Source organism: Buteo buteo, chromosome 10, assembly GCF_964188355.1.
Source record: "Buteo buteo chromosome 10, bButBut1.hap1.1, whole genome shotgun sequence".
NCBI lineage: Eukaryota > Metazoa > Chordata > Aves > Accipitriformes > Accipitridae > Buteo > Buteo buteo.
Window position 1 is genome coordinate 25769299 of NC_134180.1, and position 26363 is coordinate 25795661.

General features: G+C 36.3%; 1 protein-coding gene across 4 annotated transcripts in view; it reads right to left on the minus strand.

Annotated features, from left to right (window-relative positions):
* RPAP2 (RNA polymerase II associated protein 2) overlaps nucleotides 1-26363 on the minus strand; it is a 42675-nt gene that overhangs the window by 12399 nt on the left and 3913 nt on the right. For 2 of the 4 annotated variants that reach the window (XM_075039009.1, XM_075039011.1), the window contains exons 5-11: nucleotides 26225-26290; nucleotides 24890-24978; nucleotides 22559-22594; nucleotides 20748-21684; nucleotides 20334-20428; nucleotides 17806-17886; nucleotides 10723-10791 (exon numbers count right to left, since the gene is read on the minus strand). In XM_075039009.1, the coding sequence (XP_074895110.1) occupies nucleotides 10723-10791; nucleotides 17806-17886; nucleotides 20334-20428; nucleotides 20748-21684; nucleotides 22559-22594; nucleotides 24890-24978; nucleotides 26225-26290 (1373 nt within the window). Of the gene's footprint in view, nucleotides 1-1048; nucleotides 1194-10722; nucleotides 10792-17805; nucleotides 17887-20333; nucleotides 20429-20747; nucleotides 21685-22558; nucleotides 22595-24889; nucleotides 24979-26224; nucleotides 26291-26363 lie in introns of all 4 variants that reach the window. The other 2 variants (XR_012652057.1, XM_075039012.1) reach the window with 2 other exon arrangements.

Below are 26363 nucleotides of genomic sequence, written 5' to 3' on the forward strand. Positions count from 1 at the left end.
TTAAATACTTGAAGACAACATACCTTAGAATGTACACTGTATATACGAATAACTGAAAAAAATAAATTAAAAATGCCTCAAAAATTAGATAAGCATCGGAAACTCTCAGTTCATGTAACATACTATTTTACCACAACATACATAATACAAATACAAATCTTCTCAGCAAGTAACTAGAAAATGGCATTTCTCACTATGCCCATTTTTCAGCTCCCTGTGAGCGACCAGTAGCACATAAGCACGATAGCAACAATTTCTATTCAGCAGAGAGAAAATTTACAAGTCTATTGCTTTGTACAATTATTTTAACCTTTGCAATGCAAACATCAACACTGTTTTTTCTCACGCAGTATCACTCCTATAAAGCAAGTTTCCTGACCTTGTATATGCACACATAAAACAAAGTCAGTTCCCTCAGCAATTGTCCAGGAAAGGAACTACACATCTCAGAACATTCAGCAGGTGCAAAATGACATCACATTCTCTGCAAGCATTTGCTAGCATTCTGGTGATCCTGTACCGCTAAGCAGTTGGCTTCGTTAAGTACTCGGGGATCACTGTTTTTAACCCAGGCTTAGCCTGTCTAATGAGACAAGACAGCCAACACTCTGGAAATACTTTGATGTTACAATGCCAGTGACAAAAATTCAGAAACCCATGACTCCTTTAAAGCTATAGTAATAGTACGTAATGGTTCTATCTGCCTCCTGTTATAGTGATATTTAGGAACCCTATTTTCAAACACTTACTTATTTTAAAATGACTACCAAGACTGTCATCAACACAAATACCATATAGGTCTGGCAAAAAAAAATTACTTCAGCAATCATATGCAAAACAGAGTTTCCAGATTTCTTTAACAGGAGATTAGAAAAACCTCTAGCCAGACAAGAACACCAAAAGAAGCAGCAAAACCATCTATGGTTTCTTATCCAGAGTACTCTTCATAGAAAGTTTAGCTGGATCAGAGATAGTATTTCACCATTTTGTATTAATAGATATGACTGCAGGATGATTTTTTAAAAACCAAATGGAGTATGGTACTCACCTTTACATCACCATATTCCAAGTTATTAATACAACATTAGTTCACAGACATGAAGCATCAGAACTTCTGTAATACTGTGCGCTGTTTAAAGCACTTATATTCATACAGGGATTTGTTCCAAAATGTTTCAATTTAGCTTACTTATCTGCATAAAGCCAAAGCAAAAAAAAGTTTACAATATAAACCCAGAAGAAATCACTATCAGCTGTTTCTCTCTAACAAATCGAAGTTTCTTAGGTAGACATTTCAAGGACAGGCCTTGTTTAAAAAGCTCCATTTATTTGAAGTCTGTTTCCTGCTAACCAGCTGACAGATCAAAGGTACTTCTCAGTCCTACCATTTGTTCCCATTTTTCCCTCTTTTTCAACTTAATCAAAATTTTAAATTTAATAAATTAAAAATTTATTTTAAAATTGATCCTTTCATCCTTCTCAGTCTTCTATTCCTTACTTTTTATGTTCCACAAAGTTTTCTTGTGACACTCTCAAATACTGGAATCTATGCCATTGAAGTCTTTGGGTTACTTAGCTACATGAAATTAAGCACAGGTATAAGTCTCTGTAAGATTAAAAAATGCTAAGATGTAAGCTTTTGAAAGCCTGAACCTTTTAAGTACTTTGTAAAATATACATTGTTGTATAAATTATTGTGCACATACAGTGGGACAACTTAGTATCTAAAAGATGCTTTTATATGCAAACCTGGTACATTTTATGAATTAAACATTGTTTAATCCATTTTTTGCAACTGATGGATTTTTTTGTTGCCACATACTGGTAATCTATTCCTGTCAATCATTATCTCAGTGACATGCAAAAAAAAAATAATACTGTCTTACAGTTAAAACAACTACAATGTAATATGCTTAGGTAGATAATTTGTCAATACTTGACTTTATAAAATGTACTCAACTGTACTCAGTTACTATGGAAACAATGATCATAAAATTGATCATAGTTTAGTTTCACAACTTTCTAACATTGTAACTTGATTGGCCTTACAGTGCAATATACAGATCAAACACCTCGAATAATGCAGCTGAGTAAAGAGACCTGCCAGGAATAGACTGGCTTCAACCGTGTCCGAATTTTTTTTCTTCAGAAGTTAAACATAGGGACCTCAACAGTTTTCTACTTGCCTTTCCCAGTTTTGAAAACAAATGCCAGTGCAGTTTTGGACCCCTCAAAATGAGATTCTTAAAAATCCCACAAAACACCTTTTCCCAGACATGCCAGCTCACAGTAGGTTTAAAAAAAAACAACAAAAAACCAAAACCCAACCCCAAACCCTTTTCCTGTTTATTTCCAGATCTATTACTGACTTGAGGATCTCCAGTAAATCACTTTTCTACTCTTAATCTCAACTTTATCGTAACAGAAGAACACTATTAACACTGATTTGTGAAAGTATACTGACCTAAATGTATACCTAAAAAAAGCAGCAATATGTCATGAGGTTTGAAACAAATATGAAGAGCCACATGAATCTCAACTATTCTTTATCCTTTTAAAAAAATTGAATACCTCATCTCAGAAATACTGAGTTTTATGATGAATGAGTCTAGAGCTATGCAGTGTCTTCCTAAAACATTCAGATGGATAGAGATGGACAGAGACAGCGGAAGAGAGATGCATTTCTGTGGAACATAGGTTATAAGCATGGTATACCTCAGAATGAAATGAAACATACTGAGATCCCAGTAACAACTGAGCATCTAAACGACTGAGCATCTGTACAGTTTTTGCATCAGTGCTGGTTTTGCACCTAGTAGTACGTAATTATACATATACACTTTGCAGTTTCTGGACTAAGCTCCCATATACTGGTTAGCTATGTTTGCTACCAGCCAATTAAAGCACACTTTTGCTTTTGGGGAGGAATGGGAAGAGAAGAACATGTGCTGGTATGGACATGATTGTTCCAGTTTCTTTGTATTATGCCATGCAAAATTTTATGAATATATAGTTATTTTATGTTTATATATACAACATTCTGGTTAACTGTTGGTTGCCATCTTAGCCCAAGTATTTATTTTAATTATCTGCTTCATATCAGAAGAGCCACCTGCACCCTGATGCTCTATCTGCTAGCTTGGATTGTCTGTAAATTCCAAGAGCTTCATCATAGCCCATCACCTAATGATACACTTTATACATCATCTGCTTGTCAGTGACATGTATTTCCTTCCTTCCTTCCCCAAAGAGGCTGTATTTTCTGTTTTCATAAATATGAAAGGAACACATTTCAGAGAATACTGTACATTTTTTGCCTTCACTGTTAACATCCCACATCAGGATCAGAACTTAATTGCCAGACCGATGAGACCAGTGGGTGTCAAAATGTTTTTGTATCTCAAGAAGTAACAAGCTAACAAGAAGTACAAACTTCCTCTGCACTGGATTCCTACAGTATTAGGAAATGAAAACAAGTCTCCAGTTCATCAGTGCACAGCCTACTATCAATAATCACATAAAAAATAATTTGCCTCCTTTCTGAATTAATTAGTTGTAGTCTTCTCCTCTCCCCCTCTGTATTTTTCATGCCTCTGAGTAATTTTTAGTTTATCCCTGGTCGCTGTAGAATATTATAGGAACACCAACATTCTCCAACATAACATTATCAATATGAAAGCTAATAAAATGCATGTCTCTCTTTCCCCCTAACTGACATAGATCTTTGACGCGTGGGTCTTTAAGTAGGTCTGTGGACCACTTAAACTGTTCTGATCCAAGCAAATTATAACTTAACTCAGTTATTCAATTAATTTTGTTTTCTAAGACATAATTCATTCATAAAGCAAGATTTTTAAGATCTTCATAGTTTTTAATCATTTTCAGGATTCTTCCTCCTTAAATACCATTATACACTTCATAGCAAAAATATTGTCTGCCATGTCAGGTCTGACACTTTCAACTGCAATATGACAAAGCAAACTAGGACCACCAGAATGAAGTATTGTCTTTCTGGACAGCCTGTCTTACTGTCTAGCATTACAAGGCTTTATATTCCATAATCTGCATCAAGCACTCTAAGAAGAGGAATGATTAGATCTTCAAAAGATAATGCTCTTTCAGGGATTTTCTACAATCAATGTTTTTCTGTTACAGTCGTTCCAGAAGAGTTAAGGAATACAATATTTCTACTTTGGGCACAATTTATTTAAGTGCCAAAGAAGACAATGACACACCACTTAGCCTAGTAGAGGTACCATTATGACTGCATAGAACCAAACCAATTAATCCAAAACCCATGCTAAAAACTCTGCTGGTACAAAATGCCTGGGGATCACGTGCTAGGAAGCCATAGTAACCTTTCCAATGATGTGTACCTCTACACTTTTTTCGGTTCAGAAACAGCAAGCCAAATCAACATTGATTTTCATCTGACGATGAAGTTTCCTGTAAGTCAAAAACAGTGCCTATGTGTCATGTCCCTATTGATGTAGGCTGTTCTTCAGAAAGTTTACTAAGATAAAACTCTGAAAATAAAAGATGCAAGTGTGTGTCAAAGTCATGTTTTTCTTTTAACAGATGGGTAATGTTTCATGATAAAAAAATGTTTGCATTGAATGTATTAAGATTAATTATTAATAAGGAAGCAAGTATATTTTCATAGGGCTACAGCTTCAGGATTCAGTTGCAAAATTAACAGTTCAGTTTGCTCAGTGGATGAAGTTAAAATACATTTAGTTTAAAATTAAGTTTAGGGCAGCTGTTAACAGTGTGGATTACTTATGTCTTACTTGCAGCATTAGTTCAGAACTGTCTATATTACCATGTAACTGTACAACCTACTCTGTGCTATGACATGACTTCCAATAAGCAAAGCTGTATGCAGCAATTATGGAATGAGGAAAAACATGACATTACAAAAAAAATCTTCTAAATATACACCTTCTCAAGAAATGTAAATTTAAAACAGTTCTCTCTCTAATAGGGCTGGGCAATTTTTCCATCTGCTTGATCAGCACATAGTTGTGGTGTAGAGTTCAATAGGACATGAACTTCACTGACTGAGTTCGCTCCCCAAAGAGTCAACATGATAAAGCAGTCTTCTGAAATCTAGCATGCTATCTTTCAGAGGGTTGAAACAGAAGTTGCAACAAAAATCTCTTGTTTACTTACACAAAAGGCAGAGGAAAGTACTTTCCCTACTACCATATTCTTAATTCACAAGTACATTTGGAATATAATGTTCCCAGGGTGACGAAAGCAGAAGATCCAAAATTATGTTTAACATAAAAGTATTTCTAGATTCTAACAAAAAGATTAGGCAGAAGAGCACCACCATGAAGGACAATTTAATACTGGTGATGGACTTTGCACACCAGCTTTGCATAGTTGGGCCTGACTTCAGTCTGAATGCCCACACATACAGCTGCTGGGAACATGAAGATTCCTCTCTCTTGGAGGGATATCCAAGACATTTGGGAGAAAGCCATGACCCTGCTCTTCCCTTGCGCCGGGCAGCAAAACTGGCAGGTGCAGAGAAGACAGTTTTCTGAGCCAACCCCCCTAACTCCATGCAACAGAAGTCTAGGAGACAGCGTGTGCTAACGCTCCACTCCTGCTGATGAGGTCAAGGACCAGAACTGTAAAGGGGAACTAATTATCCTGGACTCACCTCAGAGAATTTGTGCTGGGCATGCATGAAAGTTACACAGCACATCCAAATCTCCCATTCAGAAGGCTATCCATGAGAAATACTAGAATGGAAAGAGACTGCAGCTGTGTGTGCTGCAATGAAATCCACAGTGTCACTTTCCTGTGTAACAGCACTACAGCAACACAGTATGGGTTTTTTGTATAAGGAGAAACACCTTCTTTGAAGCTGCTAAGGTTTCTTCTTCTATTTTCTCCTTATGAATGATGACAATATTTAATTTTAAAGTTGGCACTGATTAATGTCCCGATTAACAACACTGCAAATCCCTCAAAATACTGTTCTGTATCTGTTTCCGAAGTAATACTGGAACATGCTAGGAGGAAGTAAAGTAATACTGATCTCCTCCACAATATGCCAAACAAACAGATTTGAGTTTGCTCAGAAAGTGCTGATAAGTAAGAACTGCTTAACAGAAAACCTATTTGAGTTCACACTCACCAAATGACAACCTAAAATTATTGAGAGAAAAAGGGAAGAATATACTTTTTAATTTTCTAATGTGTTAAGACAAACTTGCCTTTTCTCTGTTTCTCTATTTCACACAATAATATAACTCTACAGATATCTCTATAGATACAGAGACCAAGAGTAGAGACAATACTATGACCACATTCAAACACTTTTATAAAATAAAGACTTTTTGGATTTTTGGTCCTGCAAACTCTGTTTCAAAATGGGAAATAATTATATTTCTAGCTTAATGATAAATGATTTTTCTCAGCTGAAACCTGGAACCAATCTTCTATCATCAGACTTGCTAAATAAATGACCATCCAGCTGACTTGTATGTGGTTTCTGTAGGAAAAAGAGTCACTCTGCAAGTCTGATTCATACCCAATACGTATTTGTACATTAGATTTGTACATTTCAAGCATTCAGACATTTTCAGACAAGAACACAGTAGTGATACCGCAAACATCTGAATTCCTCTTAAACTAATTTAGAAATGTCAGTGTTGAGCAATAGATGTGCTCTCGTGTGCAAAGAAGTAAAAACGCCTACTTGAACCCAAGATTCTCCAGTTCCTGAACTGTTATCTCCAAGAGAGTAAACCTCTAGAGTACATCTCCACATGACACATTTATCTAAAGTGGCTGCACACATATAATGATGGCTTTTGTTTAGTGATCATGGTCATTTTGAGTTTGTTTAAATACTGCAGCCGAATGCTTATAAACTAATCCCAGAACATTTTGAAATGCTTCAAAGCTTTTAGTGGGGGAACCTCTTGCATAGGCTTTGTAAATGAAGCTGACCACAGTTCACTGGAACCAGCCAGCTCAGATAAGTAAGATGAAAGCAGACATTTCCTGAAAATATCTTGAAAGCTTTCCATTAGACTGTACCAGGGGTATACACTAAAAACAGCAAGTGCCCCTGCTTGTATAGCAACCAATCTTCCCACTGCTTTCTCCATTCTTTCTTGAACTACTGTATTTGTATCTGTCTATCTGCTTCATTTGCTATCTTGCAAAGTTCTTTGGGGGAAAAAGATGCAACTTCTGTATTCTGTTTTACAGTACATTATAAAGCAGCTATTACTATAATAAAAAATTCTGCTTAACATAGTAAACATTGCAATAGGAAGACACAAAAATCTACCCCTGCCAAAATTATTACAAATGGCAAATAAATAAGAAATTTGATCTACAGATCATTTTAGCCACTCCATGATAGGCATGAATGTAATTATTTGAACATAATTCTCTGGCTGTCAAAGCATACTCTAAGAAGGTCGATACGGCATTGCTGAATGTGCTGGTCGTAAAGACAGGAGTGCCTCAGGCTAGATTTGCAATAAAGGCTGAGTCTGGCTGTTCATACTTTATATGCTAATTTGATTGAATAAATCCAGCTGTTCACTAGAACAGGAAATGCTCCACTATTGCGATCTCCAACATCTTATACTTTGAGAAAGACAGTCACACTGTCTAGTTTCAGGCACTTTATTTCAGAGCAATGAATTAGAAGCCCAGGTTTCTTTGTCAATAGACTCAAGGACACGTAAGTACTTTTAATAGCTTCTCAAGGACCAGCAGACTATAAAGGGAGCCTAGGTCTAATTTAAGCACCAAAATTAGGTGTTATGACTATCCAACATGGTGTATCCTACAAAGAGTTAATATGGACACTCCAATGAAGAGAGGATAGTATTACCACAACATAATACAGAGTATTAAGCAGTGATGACACTTGAATTTAATACAGCAGTAATGATAATAGTTATTCTGCCCAGTAGCGTAACAAAAAAAAGGGTTGAGGCACTCTGAAAGTGCACTGTGAAGTTAGGTACACTGTTTGAGTCCTCAACACATGCTGGCCATATATGAGAAGGAAGTGGTGAGCCACAATATCAATGCACAAAATGGGGTACAAGCAAAGTCCAACAGTTGCTACTTTAAACAAAACAACCCTGCCCCCTTCCAAACAAAACAAAAAATACTTGAGGTCTTACCAGGTTTTTCTGAGGTATACGCTGAAATCCCATGCTCACTCTGCCTTCTGTAGTCTCTGTTTTTATACCTCTTGAACCCTGAGGTACCTGTAATATGGTCTTTCATCTTCCTGGAAAGAGGAAGTATTATCCTCTTCCAGGGTGTTGCTTATACTACTTCACTGTTTAGTGTTAGGAGTAAAATGGCCATCCTGTGTCTGGGACCAGGTCAAGACCTGTGAATACATATTCTGAAAACATTCTCCTCTCTCACTGACAGAAGCTAATAAAGTGCCACTCTGACTCAAGCCCCATACAATTCTGCAGTCAGTGACAGAAGCTAGTAAAGAGTCACTCTAACTCAGGCCCCATACAACTCTGTGATCTAAATGACATTGCACGTGCTGCAACATGCATCATCTCTCAGTATAGCTAAGGGGAAGCCGGAGGAGACTTTAATAGAGTGTAATTCTTTTTATGAACAATATTACTAAGATATGACAGACTCCTTGGCAGACTGCAGGAGGCGAGAAAGGGCCACAATCTGAGGACCTGTCTGTGAGGGGTTGCCCAGGTGCTCAGTAGCCTTTCCTTGCACACTTCTAGCTTCCACTAAATATTCAAGTTTTATTAGAATTTCCAAATAATTAAGTGTTCTGTTTTAATCTTTCTGGAAATGATGCAACACTCGGTCATCATCTAAGAGCAATCGTAACGCTCACTCTACCCCATCTACGTTCTTCCACATCCTCTCGTAAAAGGGGGCTGAGAGAAGTTGTTCAAAATCTGAAGATCATGAGCTTGCAAGAACCTTAAAATAAACTGAAGTCAACAGGAGTTTTATTCATGATTTCACTAGAATAATATTAGAAATAAAATCTACTCTATTTTAGAATCAAATATAATTCATTTGTTTAGGGGTGGACCCTTAGAAAGCAAAAGTAAAGAGACTTATACTTGCCTTATACTGATTGCTACCGAGACTGCCTGCTACTTGTATAACATTTTAAAGCAATTGTAAAACCATCATTAGGTATGTAAACGTTTAGAGCTCATTATACGTGGAGAGACCAGCAACATATTTTAACTTCTGATCAAAAGAGTCACCATTTCCTTAAATGTACAGAAACTACTTGAAAAATTCATAAGATCTGTTTCACAAATTACCAATTCAACCATAAGAATATATAGTAAAAATGACAAAAGATTTGTTCTTATAGTTGATAAAAGATTTATGCCAAGGCATTCAAGTAAAGTTACTTTCTGTGTTCTGATTTAATGAATCATTTGAGCGGTATCTGGCTGGGTGACACAGATGTAAGGCTCGCTGAAGCCTACTCTAATGCCTGCTGGTATAGTCTTCCTTGGGACAGGAAAGCCAGAACAATGTGTCAGACTGAAGTAATATCAAGGAAAGTAAGTGCAGTACTGGGGATGCTATGAGGTTGGCCCACAACACTTCTTGACCTGTGAATGTCTGTAAGTACTCCTCTGTCCTACAGGCTCCAGTGACCCAGGAAGCCCAAAAGAAACAGCAGCAGTGCGGTAATAAACAGTCTCTGGAATAAGATTTTTGCAGTCTTGTAATTCAAGCTGAAAGACATACAAAGACTGCTTGATGGTTTAACCCTACTGAAAGGCAGGGCCTGACACTGTGTGAAACCACCAGTGATTTCTTAAAAGGTGAACTAATGTTAAATGTTTAATATGAATTTGTGAGAGAACTGTTTTATGCAGTTCAAAGTTTAACTTCAGAAATGTACATGAATTTGGAAAATATAAATTAAGGAAGTTACTTGATGCATATGACTACAGCTTTTATAGACCATGCCTCTGTGTAGAAGTTTACTGAAAGACACTATAATAAAATCAGACTTCCCATCAGGAAAACCCTTGGAAAGAATTTAATTCCACAGTAAGTAGAAAACAGCTAACAAGGACTGTAGGCACTGTAGTATCATAATCTTAAGCAATAAAGCTAATCCTCATAAAAATAAAATACTGGGTCCCAATATTCCTTTCAGAAATTTGGGAGCTGCTAAGAAAGCTTTCCCCTCTCAAAGTTAAGTTTGCTAGAATATTCAAATGAACATATTAAGAAGCACACCATATCTTTATGGAAATAATTTGACTTTAATAATGAAAATGAAATATTTTAAGAAATCAGAAATAAAATGAGAAATGAAAAGTGTGACAGTTATGCCAAATCCAAATAATACAATACAAATGTCATTTTGTCCTACTGTCAGAGAGGGGAAGAATGTCTGTTAGCAGCAAATGGAAGAGAGTGAAGTATACTCCTCCTTCACCCCACCAACCCTCTTTAAAAACCCCTAAAGCTTAACTTTTCTTTTTTTAACAGAACATTAAGTTTGTCCATTATTAACATGTTGTTTTAAGTGGGACAATACTGTTTTGTCAAGAGAATTTAGTTAATTTACATGAAAAAACTATTTCTGTTGATTCCCCAGCTAATTTAAAGAAATCTTTCCCTCCTTTTATCTGAAAATTAAATCTTATCTCGATAGGCTTGTTAAGTTGTGTATGAGAATATTTGACATTAAAGGGTACTTACACAGATAACAAAACAATAGCAATTAGAGTCCATTCAGGCATTTTGTGAATAATATTTCTGTTTGTTAACCTGAAAAATAATAATAAAAAAATCAGAACATTTCTGAGTAAAATTAAACAGATTTTAACTGCAGAATTTTGATTTAAGTCTACCATTGAAAGACTTAATACACTGAGCTACAATGTAGCAGTTACAGCTGTATCTAAGCAATTCACCAACTTGCAGGCTTCTCTCTCATCTTATCCTGTAATGGACTAATTGCATAATTCCCAATATGTCTCTTTTTTCTATATGAAAGTGGGATGGGGAAGATTGAACAGAAGCTCATTTTTTGAATTATCTCACAAATAGTCCTGGCTGCTGTGAAGGCTCAGCTCTCACTCCTATCCACTAGGAAATTCCCAGGAACTGCACATGTGTTTCTGAAAAGATGGACCTTCATACACTTAGTTTCTCCCCTGTTGGCTTCAGATCCAGATTTGCTGTAAAAGCTAATGTTGCAGAAACAGACTGGATTTTATAAGATACTGGAGACAATCCTCTGATGATTCTTGGTTTTAAGATGGAAACTTGGAATTCTAATTTATGCCATGGGACCCAGTCCAGGTATCAGAGCAAGAAAATGAGGTGTGAATCAAGAACCACATGGGTGCTCAACAAAAGTGCTGCTGCATTTTATACCTGCTGACCCATTTGGCTCAACTTTGTAATAAGCCAGATCTGCTTTAAGGCACATATTAATCTGACTTAAAACAATTCATATATGAATTGATATGGCTGAATTTAGGCATGACCCATGGTGCTGAAGACAAGCAATTTCATGGAAAAGTCACAGCTAAAAACAAAGCTGTGGCTATACAGGCACCCAAAAAGGCTAGCAGAATTAATGTTATTCAGACAGACAGCACCATCCAACAGAAATACTGAGGGGCAAGTGCCTCCCTATGTTTGGGGGGATGATCTCTTCTTGCTCTCAGCTTCCATTCTATGCAGACTTGTATAAATTCAGATCTAGAATGAAGCTACCCTGTCATTCATACCCACTTCTACACACACTGGTGAAGATGGGAGGTTGCTTAAAATTAAATACCTGGCAACAAATTAAAATCTAGGGTTTTCTTCCTCAGTAAGATTTTTTTTTTTTTAATTTCTTTGGGCAAGTATACAGAAGTATTTGTACTTGCAATTGTTAAAAGTAAAATTCTGTTAACTAATTGCCCAAAATTATATCCAAAATGGTCGCTAAGAATGCAGTTATAAGATGTTTTATAGGATCATTTTGCATTTCCCTATTTCAGAAAGATATTAAAAATTAATAAAATTAAATTTTATTTAAGGATAGTAATGATTAAAGCAATATTATCCTATTTTTCTCCTCGAATCTCTAAGTCTTCCAACCAAAATAAGATTTTGAAGCAATGATTACTCAAATAGTGTCTCCACAGCCTGAGTTTTGTTAAATGATGAAAGGAAAAGCAACGTTTTGTACTACACATATAGGAATTGTCATGTCAAACTAGAAACAATAGTTCCAGCAAATACAGATTATTTTTGTTATTAAAAGATTCATGTTTACCAATTACTATTTTAAATAGCTGGCAACAAAGCTTGTACCTGGTAAACTGTTACATTTTTCTAGAACAAGAGACAAAACAAAGACTGAACATCTTGACTCAACACTGATGACAGTGGTAAATACTACCAACAAATGCCTGATGGAATCATCTTGACAGGCAATTCATACGTAACATTCCAGTTAATCTGCTATGATGAGACACAATGGAAGAGACAGCTCTAAGCCACCTGGGAAAACTCTGTCAAATAGAGAAAGCAGCTTTATTTCAATGCTCTACAAGGAGTTATTATTGATTAGAGCACAGGAAGGTGTCATTCTTGTACACAAACTGAGAGATGCAGTTATTTGTGTCAATTAACTCTTATTCAATGTTAGTATTGATTGGCAAGGTCTGAACACTAGTCATTGCCATCAATATGCTATTTATGAAGGAGGTAATCAAAAGACACAGATAACCAGCAGGATACAGCAATATGGATCTGCTGATGTACTACTGTCACTGGACTGGATGAACAGTCAGGCTTCCACAATGAGTAACCTTTCAGTACAACACCTGTCCTAAAACACTTGTGCAGCTGGAAAAAAAAAAACCTTTCAGGCAGATCAGACTAAAGCTAGCAACCTACAGGTGTGAAGCCTTAAATAATAAGGAGCAGTGGAAGGGCAGTCACTTTCAAAAACAAGCTGTGTGTCAACACCAAGGCCTCTGAAGAGCAAAGCTTTCAGAAAACAGGGAAGTGCGAGTCCTCTGTAAAAATGGTTCATTAATTCTTTGTCTTGCCTCTAGCCAAAACTGTAACTTCAGAACAATCCATGAGAGATGTCATTAGATTTCTGTCATAAACATATAATGTGGAAATGTTAAAACTGTACAAAACTTCATATACATGATTTGAGTTTTAGAGTAAAATATTTTCTGTTAAAGAATTTGGATGAATTATCCCTCATCTACCCAAAGGAAAAAAAAACCCCAATATGCAACTTTCCAAAACAGAACATCTCTACTTTCTTGGCCTCTGTGGGGCAGGATAGGTAAGCCAAGAAAGTTGGATGATCCCAAACAGCTGTGTGGGTTGCTTAGTTGCTAGTGTTTGCATGTTGTGGTTCAATCCAGCAAGATGCACTGCAGCTGGACTGGACTGCTTCCACCATCTAGTAGGCAGCCAGAGTTTTAATACTCTATGAAGGAGCTCAGATTGAGCAGATGGATCCAAGCGGCAGAAGCTGACAGGATAAAGGACTAAAGAGTAAGATGCATAAAAATTCCATCCCAGATGACCTTCCAATAACTGACTAGTGCCCAGCCTGCAAAGAAAGTGAACTCTGATAGTGAAGTTGTAGGAATACAGGGGAGTCCAAGGTTAAAGTAACCAGTAAATAAAAAAAGTAAATCCAAAAATGACAGCAAAAGACCATACACAGTTGGTTCTACTTCTTTTCCTCTAGTTATCTTCCCATTTAATTACCATCAGCTGTGAATTTTGCTAGCAGAACTCCATTAGCAAACGATGGCCTGATTTGTAAACAGTGCCTGCTGTGGCAGCTGATTTAAACACATCCCTTAGGTACCTGTGCAAGAACTGGGACAGGGACTGCAACAGACTTGAAGTTACAGGAAAGAAACTCAGCAATGCAGGAGCTCACCACCCTTTCCTCAGCAGGATTACATTTCCTAGGATTTCTAGGAAACAATTTGATAAAAGTAACACTGTCCAACAGGGAATGGCAGATGGACACCAGGATTATTATGCTAAATAGTAATCCCCTAATAGACCCCTAGCATCGGATACTATGAACACGATGCAAGTAAATGTAACTGGTTAATATAAAACAATCTTTTAAAATTATATTTTTCTTTATACCTATTGATAAATTATAGACTTGAGTGTTATTTCCTTTTCTAGAAGTTTGTTTATCCTTACAATGAGAATATACTTGTCATCTATGAGCTCAATTTTTAACATGTTGCTATGAATTTGACTAATAACTTAGTAGCTATGAGTTACTGGTACTAAATGTACATTTGGTGAAATAAACATTCCTTTGAACAGGTCCATGCTTGCTGTCTTTCAGTTTTACCTAGTATGTCCATGTTCTTACACTGGGAGAAAAAGAAAAAAATGTGCCCCAAATGGAGAAGATTTTCTTTCTTTCTTTTTTTTCATTTTACAATTTATCTTTGTTGCAAAGTGAAGTCATTAGCATCTTTGCAAATGAAGCAGCTTTTTTGTTCACACATCAAGATTCCCAGGTGTAGGCATATGTAAGTTCAGTTCAAGAATCTGACCTGCTAAGTTTGGCCATTTGCCTATTCTGTAATGCAGAAAGCTGACTTCATGGGATTAGGACGTAAAGTTGTGGCTTTTGGGGACCCCAGCTATCTACAGTTTTTCCAAAACTTGCACTAAGATGAGCAAAGTTTAACTAACCCAGGTCAGCACAGGCAAACACTAAAGCATAGATCATTTTTCTTCAGGCTTCAATGAGACCAATTTAACCATAAAAGACAGCTTCTCTACCCCCTGAAAAAGAGCAACATATTTATGTACTGTAGAATAATTTAGTTTGATGAGTTACTATTATAACTTTAGGGTCTCTTCAAGAGAAGCCCATTTACTTGAGAAAAGATCATTAACATTCTGGTACTTACACATTTCTGTACATAACCTTGTCTATGACAAAGTATTGCTGATTGACTTGAAATCCAGAACCTAAAATTCCACTTAACAAGGGTAATAGGTAAAAGCTTATTAGCAAGCATATACACTAGATAACATACACTCACGATACATATTTAAAAGCTAAAATATTCTTGGAAACAAGGTAAGACAAACCTGTAAAAAAAAGTCTTGAACACATCTTTAGGAAACAACTGTATCATATTCAATGACAGAGTTCAATGTCAACGATAAGCTCCATAAAAGGAATTAAAATACTTGCAACCACAACATTCAGATGAAATTCTATATTCAGTATGGAATATTATGCTTAAAAAAACCCACAACCATACATTCACAAACTTAATCATTTAGCCTCAATTTATATATAAATAGCTAATTTTCTCTTGTTCTTTTAACAAAGTGCCCTTACACACTCTGGAGAATTATTTGACATCTCAGTTTTCGTAACAAAAGCTTACAGGCACTGAGGGACTTTGTTTGGGAAGAGCTCTAACCATTCTAAAATGTCTCTTGAGATCCCTCTAGTGCGTTTCCCAGCAGTGGTGATTGAATAAAATGCTGCCCAAAGGAGGCTGAACTGCAAGCGTTCCTTTAAAAAACCAATGGAGCTGAAAATCGTTGTTGCTTAGTTCACCACATGCTCTTTTACCCTTCTCCAGCTAAGCTCTACTACAGCCATGTGTTTTATCTCCTACCCTCTTTGGCAAGTTCTTCAGCCTGAAATATTTCCAGTACAAAAAGCAGGAAAGAGCACTAGCATTTGTCAGTGCTCCCTCCATAGTCATTAAGCATTTTAACCACATTAACAAAGAAAGTAATGTTTAAATTTCTATACCTTGCAAACATAAATACCGTTTAAAATGTATCCCAGGTCCCCCTGCCAAAGCATCTAACCTAAAATCAGAGAGACCACTCATATTAAGTGAATTCAAACCTACGTACTGAACTGGAGGTTCAAACCTACGCCTTCATCTTAATATCCATGAGCTAGCTTTTGCGTATCAACAGACCCTTCCGTATCAGAAATGCAAGAAGGAGTAAGGGCCCAAAGGTTTTTATTGCTTCCCTATCTCCTGTATTTTTGTATTGTTTGACTATCAGTGACAATAAAACTCCATTTATTTTGAGATATATATATAAAGGTACTTACAAATTCTTGTGTAGTGCCCATAATTGTCTTCAACCATCCTCCGCCCAAAATACTGAATTTCAAAGCAATTTATCTGGAATCTTCACACTAAGAGAGCCCCAAGAACTTGCTACCATTACCTTCAACTTACTTCCTAACAAAAAAGACTTAAAAATAAACTCATGAAGTGTTACCTGAGGCATCAGAAATAGATCAGGGGAGACTTTTAAAATATTGCTACAGGAGCCAGGTATTGGGATCAAAGTTCAAGTTAATTAGACTTGGTTCCATTCTGTAAATCCACAGATGTATATATACATGTTTTTAGAAGTCCATTTTGGCTTCAAGGCTCCTTTGCTATAAACCACTTTTAAAACTTCATATTCAGGCCACATTGTTTTTGAATAGCAAAAATAATTTAAAGTAGAAGTTCTGCTTTTGAGAACCTCCAGGACTTCTTACATAATCAACCATACAAAAGTAGATTGAAAGAGACCAAATGTAGTTTTTCCAGTTCTATCAATCCAAAAGCTAAATTGACTATTAGGCATTTAGACTGCAGAGCAACAAAACTGTTTTAAGGCACAAAGATCTTTTTTAATAGTAGCTACACATACAGCATATACCTGCTGCTCCAATGTAACCAAAACCATCTTCCCTGGTTTCATTGTTGTTGTTGTTAAAATAAAAGATTAATCACAACTTAAAAGACTGCAACTACAGAATCATGTTCAAACACTAATAATTCTGTTAAATAAAAAAGATCATGCACAGAGTCACCAGAAAGGAAGAGTATCTTTTGTAGTAAAAAATCCTGCTTATAGAGATCTGTGTTTTAGTGGTGTCCTTCCAGGCATGAGATAAATCATAAGGAATCAGGTAGAGCTGGGTTTCTATTCACCAGAGCCTAGATTCCTTGTGGCAAACACCACATAAATGAAATTTGGAAAATTTACATGTAAATCTCATGCAGGTTGGGGAGGGGGGGGGGGGGGGCAGATTTCAAGAGCGAAAACGTACACAGAGCTAGAAACCGTTGTTGCTCCTTTTCCTGACAATAGTTCAAGATGCAGGACATGACTAGGTCCAAGTTATGAGAGTTGTGTCCCAAAGAAAAGTTCAAAATACTCAGAGTTACAACCATTCTGTTTTCCCCTCTTCTTTATCCTAGTGTTTCCAAATACTTCCTTTAGTGCTTCTGACTGAAGCAGAAGCTTCATTTGTGGTGATGAAGTGTCCGCTAGATCTACTTGCCCTTGAAATTGGGAACAAGACAGGTCAAACTGGACCTTCTTCCTGGCTCTAGAAGTTAGTGGTAACAACTATTAATCACATTAAAACCATTTAGTCTGGCTGTAGGGAGCCAGAGCAAAAGAAAGTGACAGATCTCAGAAACTCAGGCTTAATAGGAGGTGACGAGGTAGCAGAACCTTTAAAAGACTCACCATCCTCCTCCAGAGACCACTGGCCTAGTTTTTAAAAATCTACAAATACTCCTGGTGACCTAGCCACTGTCAGGAGCAGGGAAAGGGTTGACTTGTTAGTCCACAGGGAATGTGACATTACCTACATGAACACACAGCTAGAAAAGGGCAAATCTGCAATGGGGCACTCTCTGTGCCCAAACCACAAATCATTCAACAGCATTGATTAATTAATCAATCAAGAAGAATCTCTAAATAAAGACCAATACTCACTGGAAAGTTTTGACAAGGTTTTTTAGCTCTGTGTAAACATCACCTGGAATAATCTGAAGAGGGCCCAAAACTGCAGGTAATCTAGAATACAAAAGACACTCGTCAATATACATTTTCCTCTCTTTCTCATCTGAAGTAGGACTTCCACCAACGCTCATGGAAGTTAATAAAAAGAGATTGATTTTTGTGTAGCAGATCAGGCCAGCAGTTTACATTTCAGATTCCTCTGAGTGGTGTTTGGGCAACACCTTCACTTTATGACAGCTTGTTTTTAAAAATAAGCAGCTCTAGTTCAGTGTGAAGAAGAAATGAAATGTAGTTTTACATGCATACTCTTATCAACTTCACATTTCAGTTCTGACCAGACATTCATCATCAAAGTGTTTACATTACGACGATTAGAATTCCAGGCCTCATAAATGTTTCAAATATTTCTATTTACCTGGTTCAAAAATAACAATATAAAAGGAAACTACATGTCTAAATGAGGTTTGCACAGAGAATGTATCTGCTAACCTCAGACTCACATAGATGCAACAGAAGTAACATTCCACTGCTAGACTGATAGTTGGAATTAAGATGATAGTAGGGTAATTAGAAAATTTCAAAAGAGAAAAAAAAAAAAAGGCAGATTTCCTCCCTACTTGACTGCATAAAAATTGAAGCACACAACAAACCACACATACTGTTTAACTAGTTGTCAGTATCCCCAAAATGCTGGAAATAACATGCATTGTTTTTCACATTTGGGATTTAACTTTTGCCTCTCTTTACTGGTTTAATAGTTAATATCCTCTTGCATTTGAATATCCAGTTATTTACATTTATATGCATGGTGCATCAATATTGCTGGAGAAATCAAGATTTCTATTCTCTTTTACATCGCTATATGTTTTACAAAAACCGAACACAGGACTCTTAGGATGTTGGGCATACTCATATTCCTGCTGACTTCATGTGAACACACTAAGAAGTCATTGCTTTATCAAAATGAAAATTGTCTCTCTTACTTCAGTGCGACACGACTACTGCATCACCTCATGAAATTTAAAATGATCAACTAAAGAAGGGGATAGTCCAGAACAAAACCTCCAAAGAAACAAAGAAAAAATAATTCAGTCTTTCTTATCCTCTATTCATGGAGTACCTTACTTTTAAGTTCAACAGAAATTTTGCTAGAAGCTGAAAATGACTGACAAACTTGTGAAAAAATTCAAAGCAGAAGAGAAACTGCTTTACCATACAGTAGTATTCCTTGGACTCTGTGTAACGTTGACACTTACAGAAAGATCAGAGATAGCCACCTTTCTTGCAGCATGGTTTGAGTCCATGTTTGTGGCCTGTCTCAGGCCTGTTGCAAGTAGAGAGAAGCAGAACGGAGTGGTTTTTTTGGTTTTTGGGGGAGTTTCAGTTGTGGGGTTTTTTAGTTAAAAAAAAAAAAAAGATTCTGCAAAAACTAGTTTGGCTAGCTAAAACAAACTACAACCATATAAAAGCAAAATACCTCTGACAAAAACACCACAATCACGGCCTTCAAACCCTCATTTATCTGCACTGCCTTGACAACAGGAGTATTTTCAAGGTCCTCTCAACTTTGACAATTTAATAATTTTAACAGGTACAGCAGAGATGCCTTAATCTCTTTTCTGGGACTCCAAAGCCCTTTTATGTATGTGAAAAAGGTCTGGTGTTTGTAAAGTTTTAAGATTCAATTCTGAGGGCCTTATATGGTTGTAGCTAGAGGCATACTGATACCAGCCATCCAAACATGGACTAGAAACCCTTTTAATAAGACCTTTGCTTAAACTGTTAAGAGGTCTGAAAACACAGCTTCTTTCTGTGTAATTTGTTTACCAGTAGCAGTATGCTTAATATACAGGACAAATATTTGCACTCCTCCCAATCAACTTCAAGTTTTTCAGTTTAGACTTGAGAAGTTGGTATATACTGCTAGTTAAATATTTCATATTTTATGTACATCAGAATCTGCTTTTAGACAACTTACAAGAATCCAAATAGCTTAGAATATTTCCAGATAACTGAGGGAAGGGATGATGAATTAAAGTGTTTGCTGTGGAATTTTTTTTTTTTAAGCACATATTCTCATTTTAAGCTCCACGTGTTATACCAACATTTTGATCCAAAAACCATAGAAATTTTCAGTGTAATGGCACAATTGTGCTGATTTCTGCCAACTACTGAAGAGTGGGAACATGCTGCCACGCCAGCCTGGAATGCTGTCAACTACAAGCTTCAATGCTTGTAGGAAGGGACAGCTTTCTTCTAGAGAAGACCTTAGTAGTGAGGTTCTGACACCTACCTCAGCAGGCTGTGCAAACTGACATCTGCAACTGGACTGCAGATGACTGTCTCAGAAATAATTAAGTTCTTTAGGGCAGTAATGGGTGTAAGTTATGAATAAGGCCACCTAGAAAAAGCCAGAATGTCCTTGGACAGTGTCTTACTTAAAATAATAATGAATGAGCATCAACTTCAGCTTGACTTTTACCAAAGTAAAGGATACTTACGCTTTTCTCAGTTTTTCAAGGACGATTCGCTTTCTAATCTGCATTTGTGCATTTGAATCAACAAGTGGGAAGGTGAGATCTTCCTGTTGATCATCCTGTATTAGACAAAAAACTTTAACAGCTATAACCTAGTATTTAATTAAAAGTCAATGCATCAAAATAGTCACAGCTCATCAATAAATGTTTAAACATAAGAAAACTCTTCTCTCTGAATAGAAAAAAAACCCAACCAGTAATTTCTTAATGGACAGAAGCTTGCTCAATCTGACCCAACATACAGTATGCAGCTAACCTACTTTTCCCCTTCCCTATGCTAGATACTTATTCACTTATGATGACAGAAACAAAGAGCTTGTAATAATTCTCTGAAGGCAGGCTTTATACAGCCTCGACACTATTCCAATGGACACTTACTTTGTCTTTGTTTGGATGTTCCTCTGCTTGTGCATGTGTCACCGCCTCTTCAGCCAAGATGCACTTTCCTTTATAGAACTCTTTTACTCGGAGTTCTAGGAACTCTGTTTCTTCTTTTAACTTTTCGTAGCTAGGCACAGGCTTAACTATTCCACCTGGGCTTGTGAAAGGTAAAGAATAGTTCAAACTGTTTTCAGACTCCCCTATAGCAACAGTGTTAAGATCATCAGCTGTATCTATGTCATCCTCATCAAGTTCTTCATTCTCCTGGTTGGCAGATGATATGCACTCTGATGAACACAAAGAAGTATAGTTTGGGCCATAGAGAAATTTTAAAGTTTCCTCAGTTCTCCATTCCATAAGTGTTTTCTTAAGCACTTCTAACAAACTGCCTTTGGAATTAACTGGATGCCTCAGTTCAGGTTTTTGATGTTCTTTTGAGTTAGCTAGTGTTCTTTTAAGATGTTCTGCGCCTCTTTTGCTCACACCTAGAAAAACTATCTGTGAACCACAGGTATTTTCATAGTTTTCTGGAGCACTTGATTTCCCTAGAGTAGTATTTTTTGAAGGCTGTGCAGTTATTTTATTATGAACAGAGCCAGCATGCATTTCTTCCTGAGCATCTAATGTACAATTAGACAGTCGTTCAGTGGCTTCTACCACATCTGAGTCTTCAGTTTTAGGGCTGGAATAGACTTTCAGAGCATGCTTCTTTTTGAGGATGATGCTTCTGTGCAATTGCTGTGCAAAATTGGCTGAACTTGACTGACTTCCTGGTAGGACAGAAGAAACAAATTCTTGTTCAGTATCGCTACTGCTGTCAGTGGCTGTGTCATGAGAACCAGATTCACATGGATTTGAAGATGTCCTAGGATTTTCAATGTCAGATGTTTTAATTACTTCATCACGTAGTTTCACCTCTTCTCCAGACTGTCCACTGTAACAGAAAACACAAGCCATCAATGAAATAAGAAATGGACCTTACCTGTAATAGCTTTTCATTCTTGTGTAAGAAAGATAAATAAAGCATTTTTCCCTTATAGTAGAAGTGTACTTTTTGCTTTAAGAATCATAGCTGCTCTTCTAAAAGTCTTCTTGAACTCAGAGAGTTGTAATGTTCTGCAGTCAAAATGACAAGTACAGACGCTATTTACAGAAGTGAGTTCTCAGTTGCTCATTGGCAGTTAGAAAAGAATAGTAGACAAGATATTATTAAAGACAACAGAATAATGTCAGACTTAGCAAGATGAATAGTGCAATTTTAAAATTAAGATAGGCATCTTAACATATATGGGAATATTGTACCCTAAAATCAGGGGGACAGCAGAGCTGTTTTTAGCATATGTAAGTTTGCCACCTAATGGCCACGTGTTGCAAAAGAAAACAAACAAAAAGTCACAATACACAGCAAGGTACAGAGAGATGACAGAGTAGCATTTCATTTTAGCTGATATAGATGTTTTAGATTAAGAAGTACAGAAGCTTTCATCACATATAATTGGTACTATTTTCTTTATAAAGAATAGATGGTATAAAATATGCAAAGTACAAACAGTGTATTTGTTTCAGATTTCAACAGGCTCAATTAAGACATACAGGCTAAGAGCAGCTGTACACTAAATCATACAGATCAAATATGCTGGTTTAGAATCACACAGGACAAAACTAAACAAGACAAATAACCCTTTGTGTAGGTTCTAATAAGGTCTTTTCTATAACACAGGAAATCAAAGATTCCCCTTTCACCTGATATGATGTTAATATTTCTAACTATAAGTGCATGTAACAAAAAAAATTATTGTTCAGTGTACCTCTGTCCCTCCTTCAGCAGCTCTATGTCTGGTGGTCTGCAAAAAGAAGACACAGAATGAAGATTTTCCTGCTAAATCAATGCTCTTGAAATACACATTAATACAGAAAATACATACTTGAGGTTAGAAGGGACATCTGAGGATCTTCTAGTCCAAACCCCGCTGTTTAAGGCAGGATTAGCGAAAGCAGGTTTATACATACATGTTCACAGAGTGCGACTCGTGCCTCCAGCACAATGCTGTTACATTGAACAACATTTAACAGAATCAACAGGTCACACAAACGTTAAGTCAGAAAGGACCTCCAGAAGTCTCTAGTCTCACCTCCTGCTTGTAATGCAATTGTCACCAGCACTAGATCAGGTCAGCCACAAATTCATGAAGTTTAAAACTTGAAAACCTCCAAAGATGGAGATTTCAAAACATTGTTGAGTATCCTGTTTCATTCCACCATAACCCTAGTGCAATTTTTTTCCCTAATGTCCAACCTGAACCATCCATGTGATAATTTGTGGCCATCACCTCTTGTTAAGTTTTCTGCCATCAACCATGAATAGTTTGGCTCTGTAATCTTTGTAACTTTTTTTCAAGTAGTTATAAACTGTTTTCAGATCACCCTTTGGTTTCTTCTTCAACAAAGTAAACATGCTAAGATCCTCATAGGTCACAAAGTTCCAATAGTAAAAAAAATCCTGGGCTGTTTATAGGAAAATGTTCCAAATTAATGCAAAAAAACCACCCCAAACCCAATATTCAGGATATCTTTACTTATTTAAAATTTTACTTTGTTAAAAATTAGGCTTAAGTTATACTGCTTTAAGAAAATGGAGTTCAAAGGTTTCCAGAAACTCTAAGAAACATTACTGAACAAATTCTGATGGGTTTCTTGCCAAAGCTTTACTTGCAGTTAATCTGCTTCAATTCAGTTATGAGACAGCACCACAATGCTATTCATTTTATCCAATGCTAAATGTTGAAATCCGCCTGTCCTATGAATGAAAGAAAACCTTTTAAGCATGCACTAAATCCAAGTCAATGCACTAACACCTCTCAGACAGTGTATAAAAAACCCCACAGGTTTAAAAAGATGAAAGCTGCACCACTCATATGAATGAATTGAGTCTGGGAACTAAAGGTGATAACATACAGTGATTTAAATTATTAACTCCATATAACTCTTCTTCAGAGTTTTAAGTGAAGGTTGTACTCTTTTGTTTCAAAAGAATTTCAGATATCCTAATGTGTAAACATGTATCAGTGTGTACACATGTATGTGGTTGTGCAAACAGATATACCTAGCCATAAACTATCAGGTTTTGTTTGGTTTTTTTTGAAAATACCACCTCTCCACCACCACACAGCATAAATAATTAACTATGTCAGGCATATCAGAACTATACACTTTCGATGTTAAGAATAAAGGGAGAATTTAGAAATACTTTCTTTAAAGACAGCAAAATAATAGCACAAAAATACTGGTAAACTTACTTAAACATTTAATGGAGAGACTAGTTTTACCTACTAGAATCCCTCAGACCAGATCAGGCTGCTCTAAATCTCTTCTCTCATTGACCAGGTATTTCATATGACTGATCTGAACTGTGAAAATGAGCTCACACATGTAATTTCAGCTAGTTCCTTTTGTTGAAAACCAGGAGACTATGAAAAATAGTGTCTTGGAGAACAAAAGCTGAATAAATTCAGCTGAACGGTCTCTAGGCAAGTATTTATTGTTAAACAGTGACACCCATTGGCTCAATTCATTATTTGCAAGCCTATGTTTCCTAAGCTAGGAACATGGGCTGCATCACACTGTTCCAAAATGCGTATTGCAGTAACAACAGGAAATGGGCAATCTGAAATTTAGACAGGATAAAGAATCTCTTCATGTTATAGTCAGTATAGTTCAGGTGCAAACATTCACAGTCTAGTCTTAAGACCAATGCCAAGTGCTGTGCTAAAATTAGCAAATCTCTTTAACAGGATGAATTCATCCTGTACATTATATGGTTTGTAAAAATCCAGTCCTAATAAGTACATTTTAACGTTAATAGGAGTTGACTATTATTTATGACTAGTCTGCCCCCTAAATTATCATGGTCACGTCTACTAAGTAGTCATGAGTAGTACTGACTCATGTCAATTATTGTAATCAATATGGCAAGAACACTTTTTAAAACGAACACCATGCTAAGCTAACATGTTAATATCAGTTACCTCTGCTTCAGCTGAATGATTTTGATGTACTGCAGCTAATTAATTAGCATTGCAGCTTGGACAGAGAAAATAATATTCTCAAAAGGAGCAATGAATGTATAAGATTATGCTTACTTTTCTTCTTCTCGCATCCATACTGGACTTTTGGAAATTTGAGCTTCAAAGTATTTAGATGCTCTATAGCAAAAGTTGCTGCAAAAGCACTGGAAATGAGACAGAAAGCAAGAAAATATGACTAAAGACAACTTTAATACTCACAAAAAGGTACAAAAGTCATTGTTTCTTATGCCCATAAAATTAAGTACCAATTCATTTTTCTTTTTAAGCCTATGACCAGGTTTTTAATTCACCTGAGACACCAAACCTATCAAATAGGTCCATCCCATTCCCCACAAGCCACTTATAGCCGCTTCTTTTTTCCCCACTTTTCTGCTTTTTGCACTTTTATTACATACTAAGAAGTAAACCAGTGTTGGATTCTACTTAACAATAATGTAAAAAAAACCAAACCAACAAAACCCAGAACTGTTCAAAGAGCAATCCCTAATCCAACAAGATGGTCATACAGTTTAAAAGACATGCAATAAAATTCATTTATTTAATAATGAAAATTTTCATTAGCAACAGAACTTGGATATTTTGCAATACTCAGAACACCACCTAAAATTTTGTAGCATCTTGAAAAAATAACTTGCACACTTGCATCACGGAACAAGACAAAACATCCCACTTCTTCTTGGAGTCTTACCTGGTAAAAGCAATTTCCAGAATTTTGTGTATCCTACAGTTGTAACCAGAGGAAAGGAATGTATACTAGCACTGAAGTAATTTGTTGAAGAAATTTGTTCTGGAACTACAAACATTTATCCTACAATTTAGCGTCTAAGCACCTGTAGGTGATTGCATATACTGTGAGCAGGCAAAGATGACTTTTATGCAACCACACTCATGAATATGCTTCAAGAAAGAAACAGACTTTGTGAAGAGATAGGTTTTATGGTGAAAAGTCCTCAAAGAAGAACCCTAAAGGTAGTCACACTAAAGAATGCATAAGATGCAACTTCTATTACAGTACTGCAGACTTCAGTGAATGAAAAGGATGTGCACTTTGACCCTAAAGCTCATTGACTATACTACAGCAAAATAGAGAACACTTCTTCACAAATGTCTTTAATGGATCAGCTGTACCACATTCAAACTGCTATCCAAGTAAAACTTTCCATGTTATGTTTAAATTTAGAAAAGAAAATAAGTGGTTGTCTTTCTGAAGAGCATCTGGAAACTGAAATGCACAAAAAACTTCATATTCTAACAGTTCACAAAAATTATTTTCATAAGAACCAAACATCCTGGCTCTGAATCAAGCCACTATATGAATGCTGTTACAAAATGCATTTCTGATGTTGAGATAATATTAAACACATTTGAGAAATAGATTTGTTACTATACCTTTCTTTCAGTGATATCATAAACTCTGTTCGTTTTTGTTGAAATTCTGTATTTCTGTTTTGGCACCTAAAACAATATGCTTTCATCAGCAAGACTGTTACTTCCATCATGACTTTACATAAAATTTCATTCTTAATTC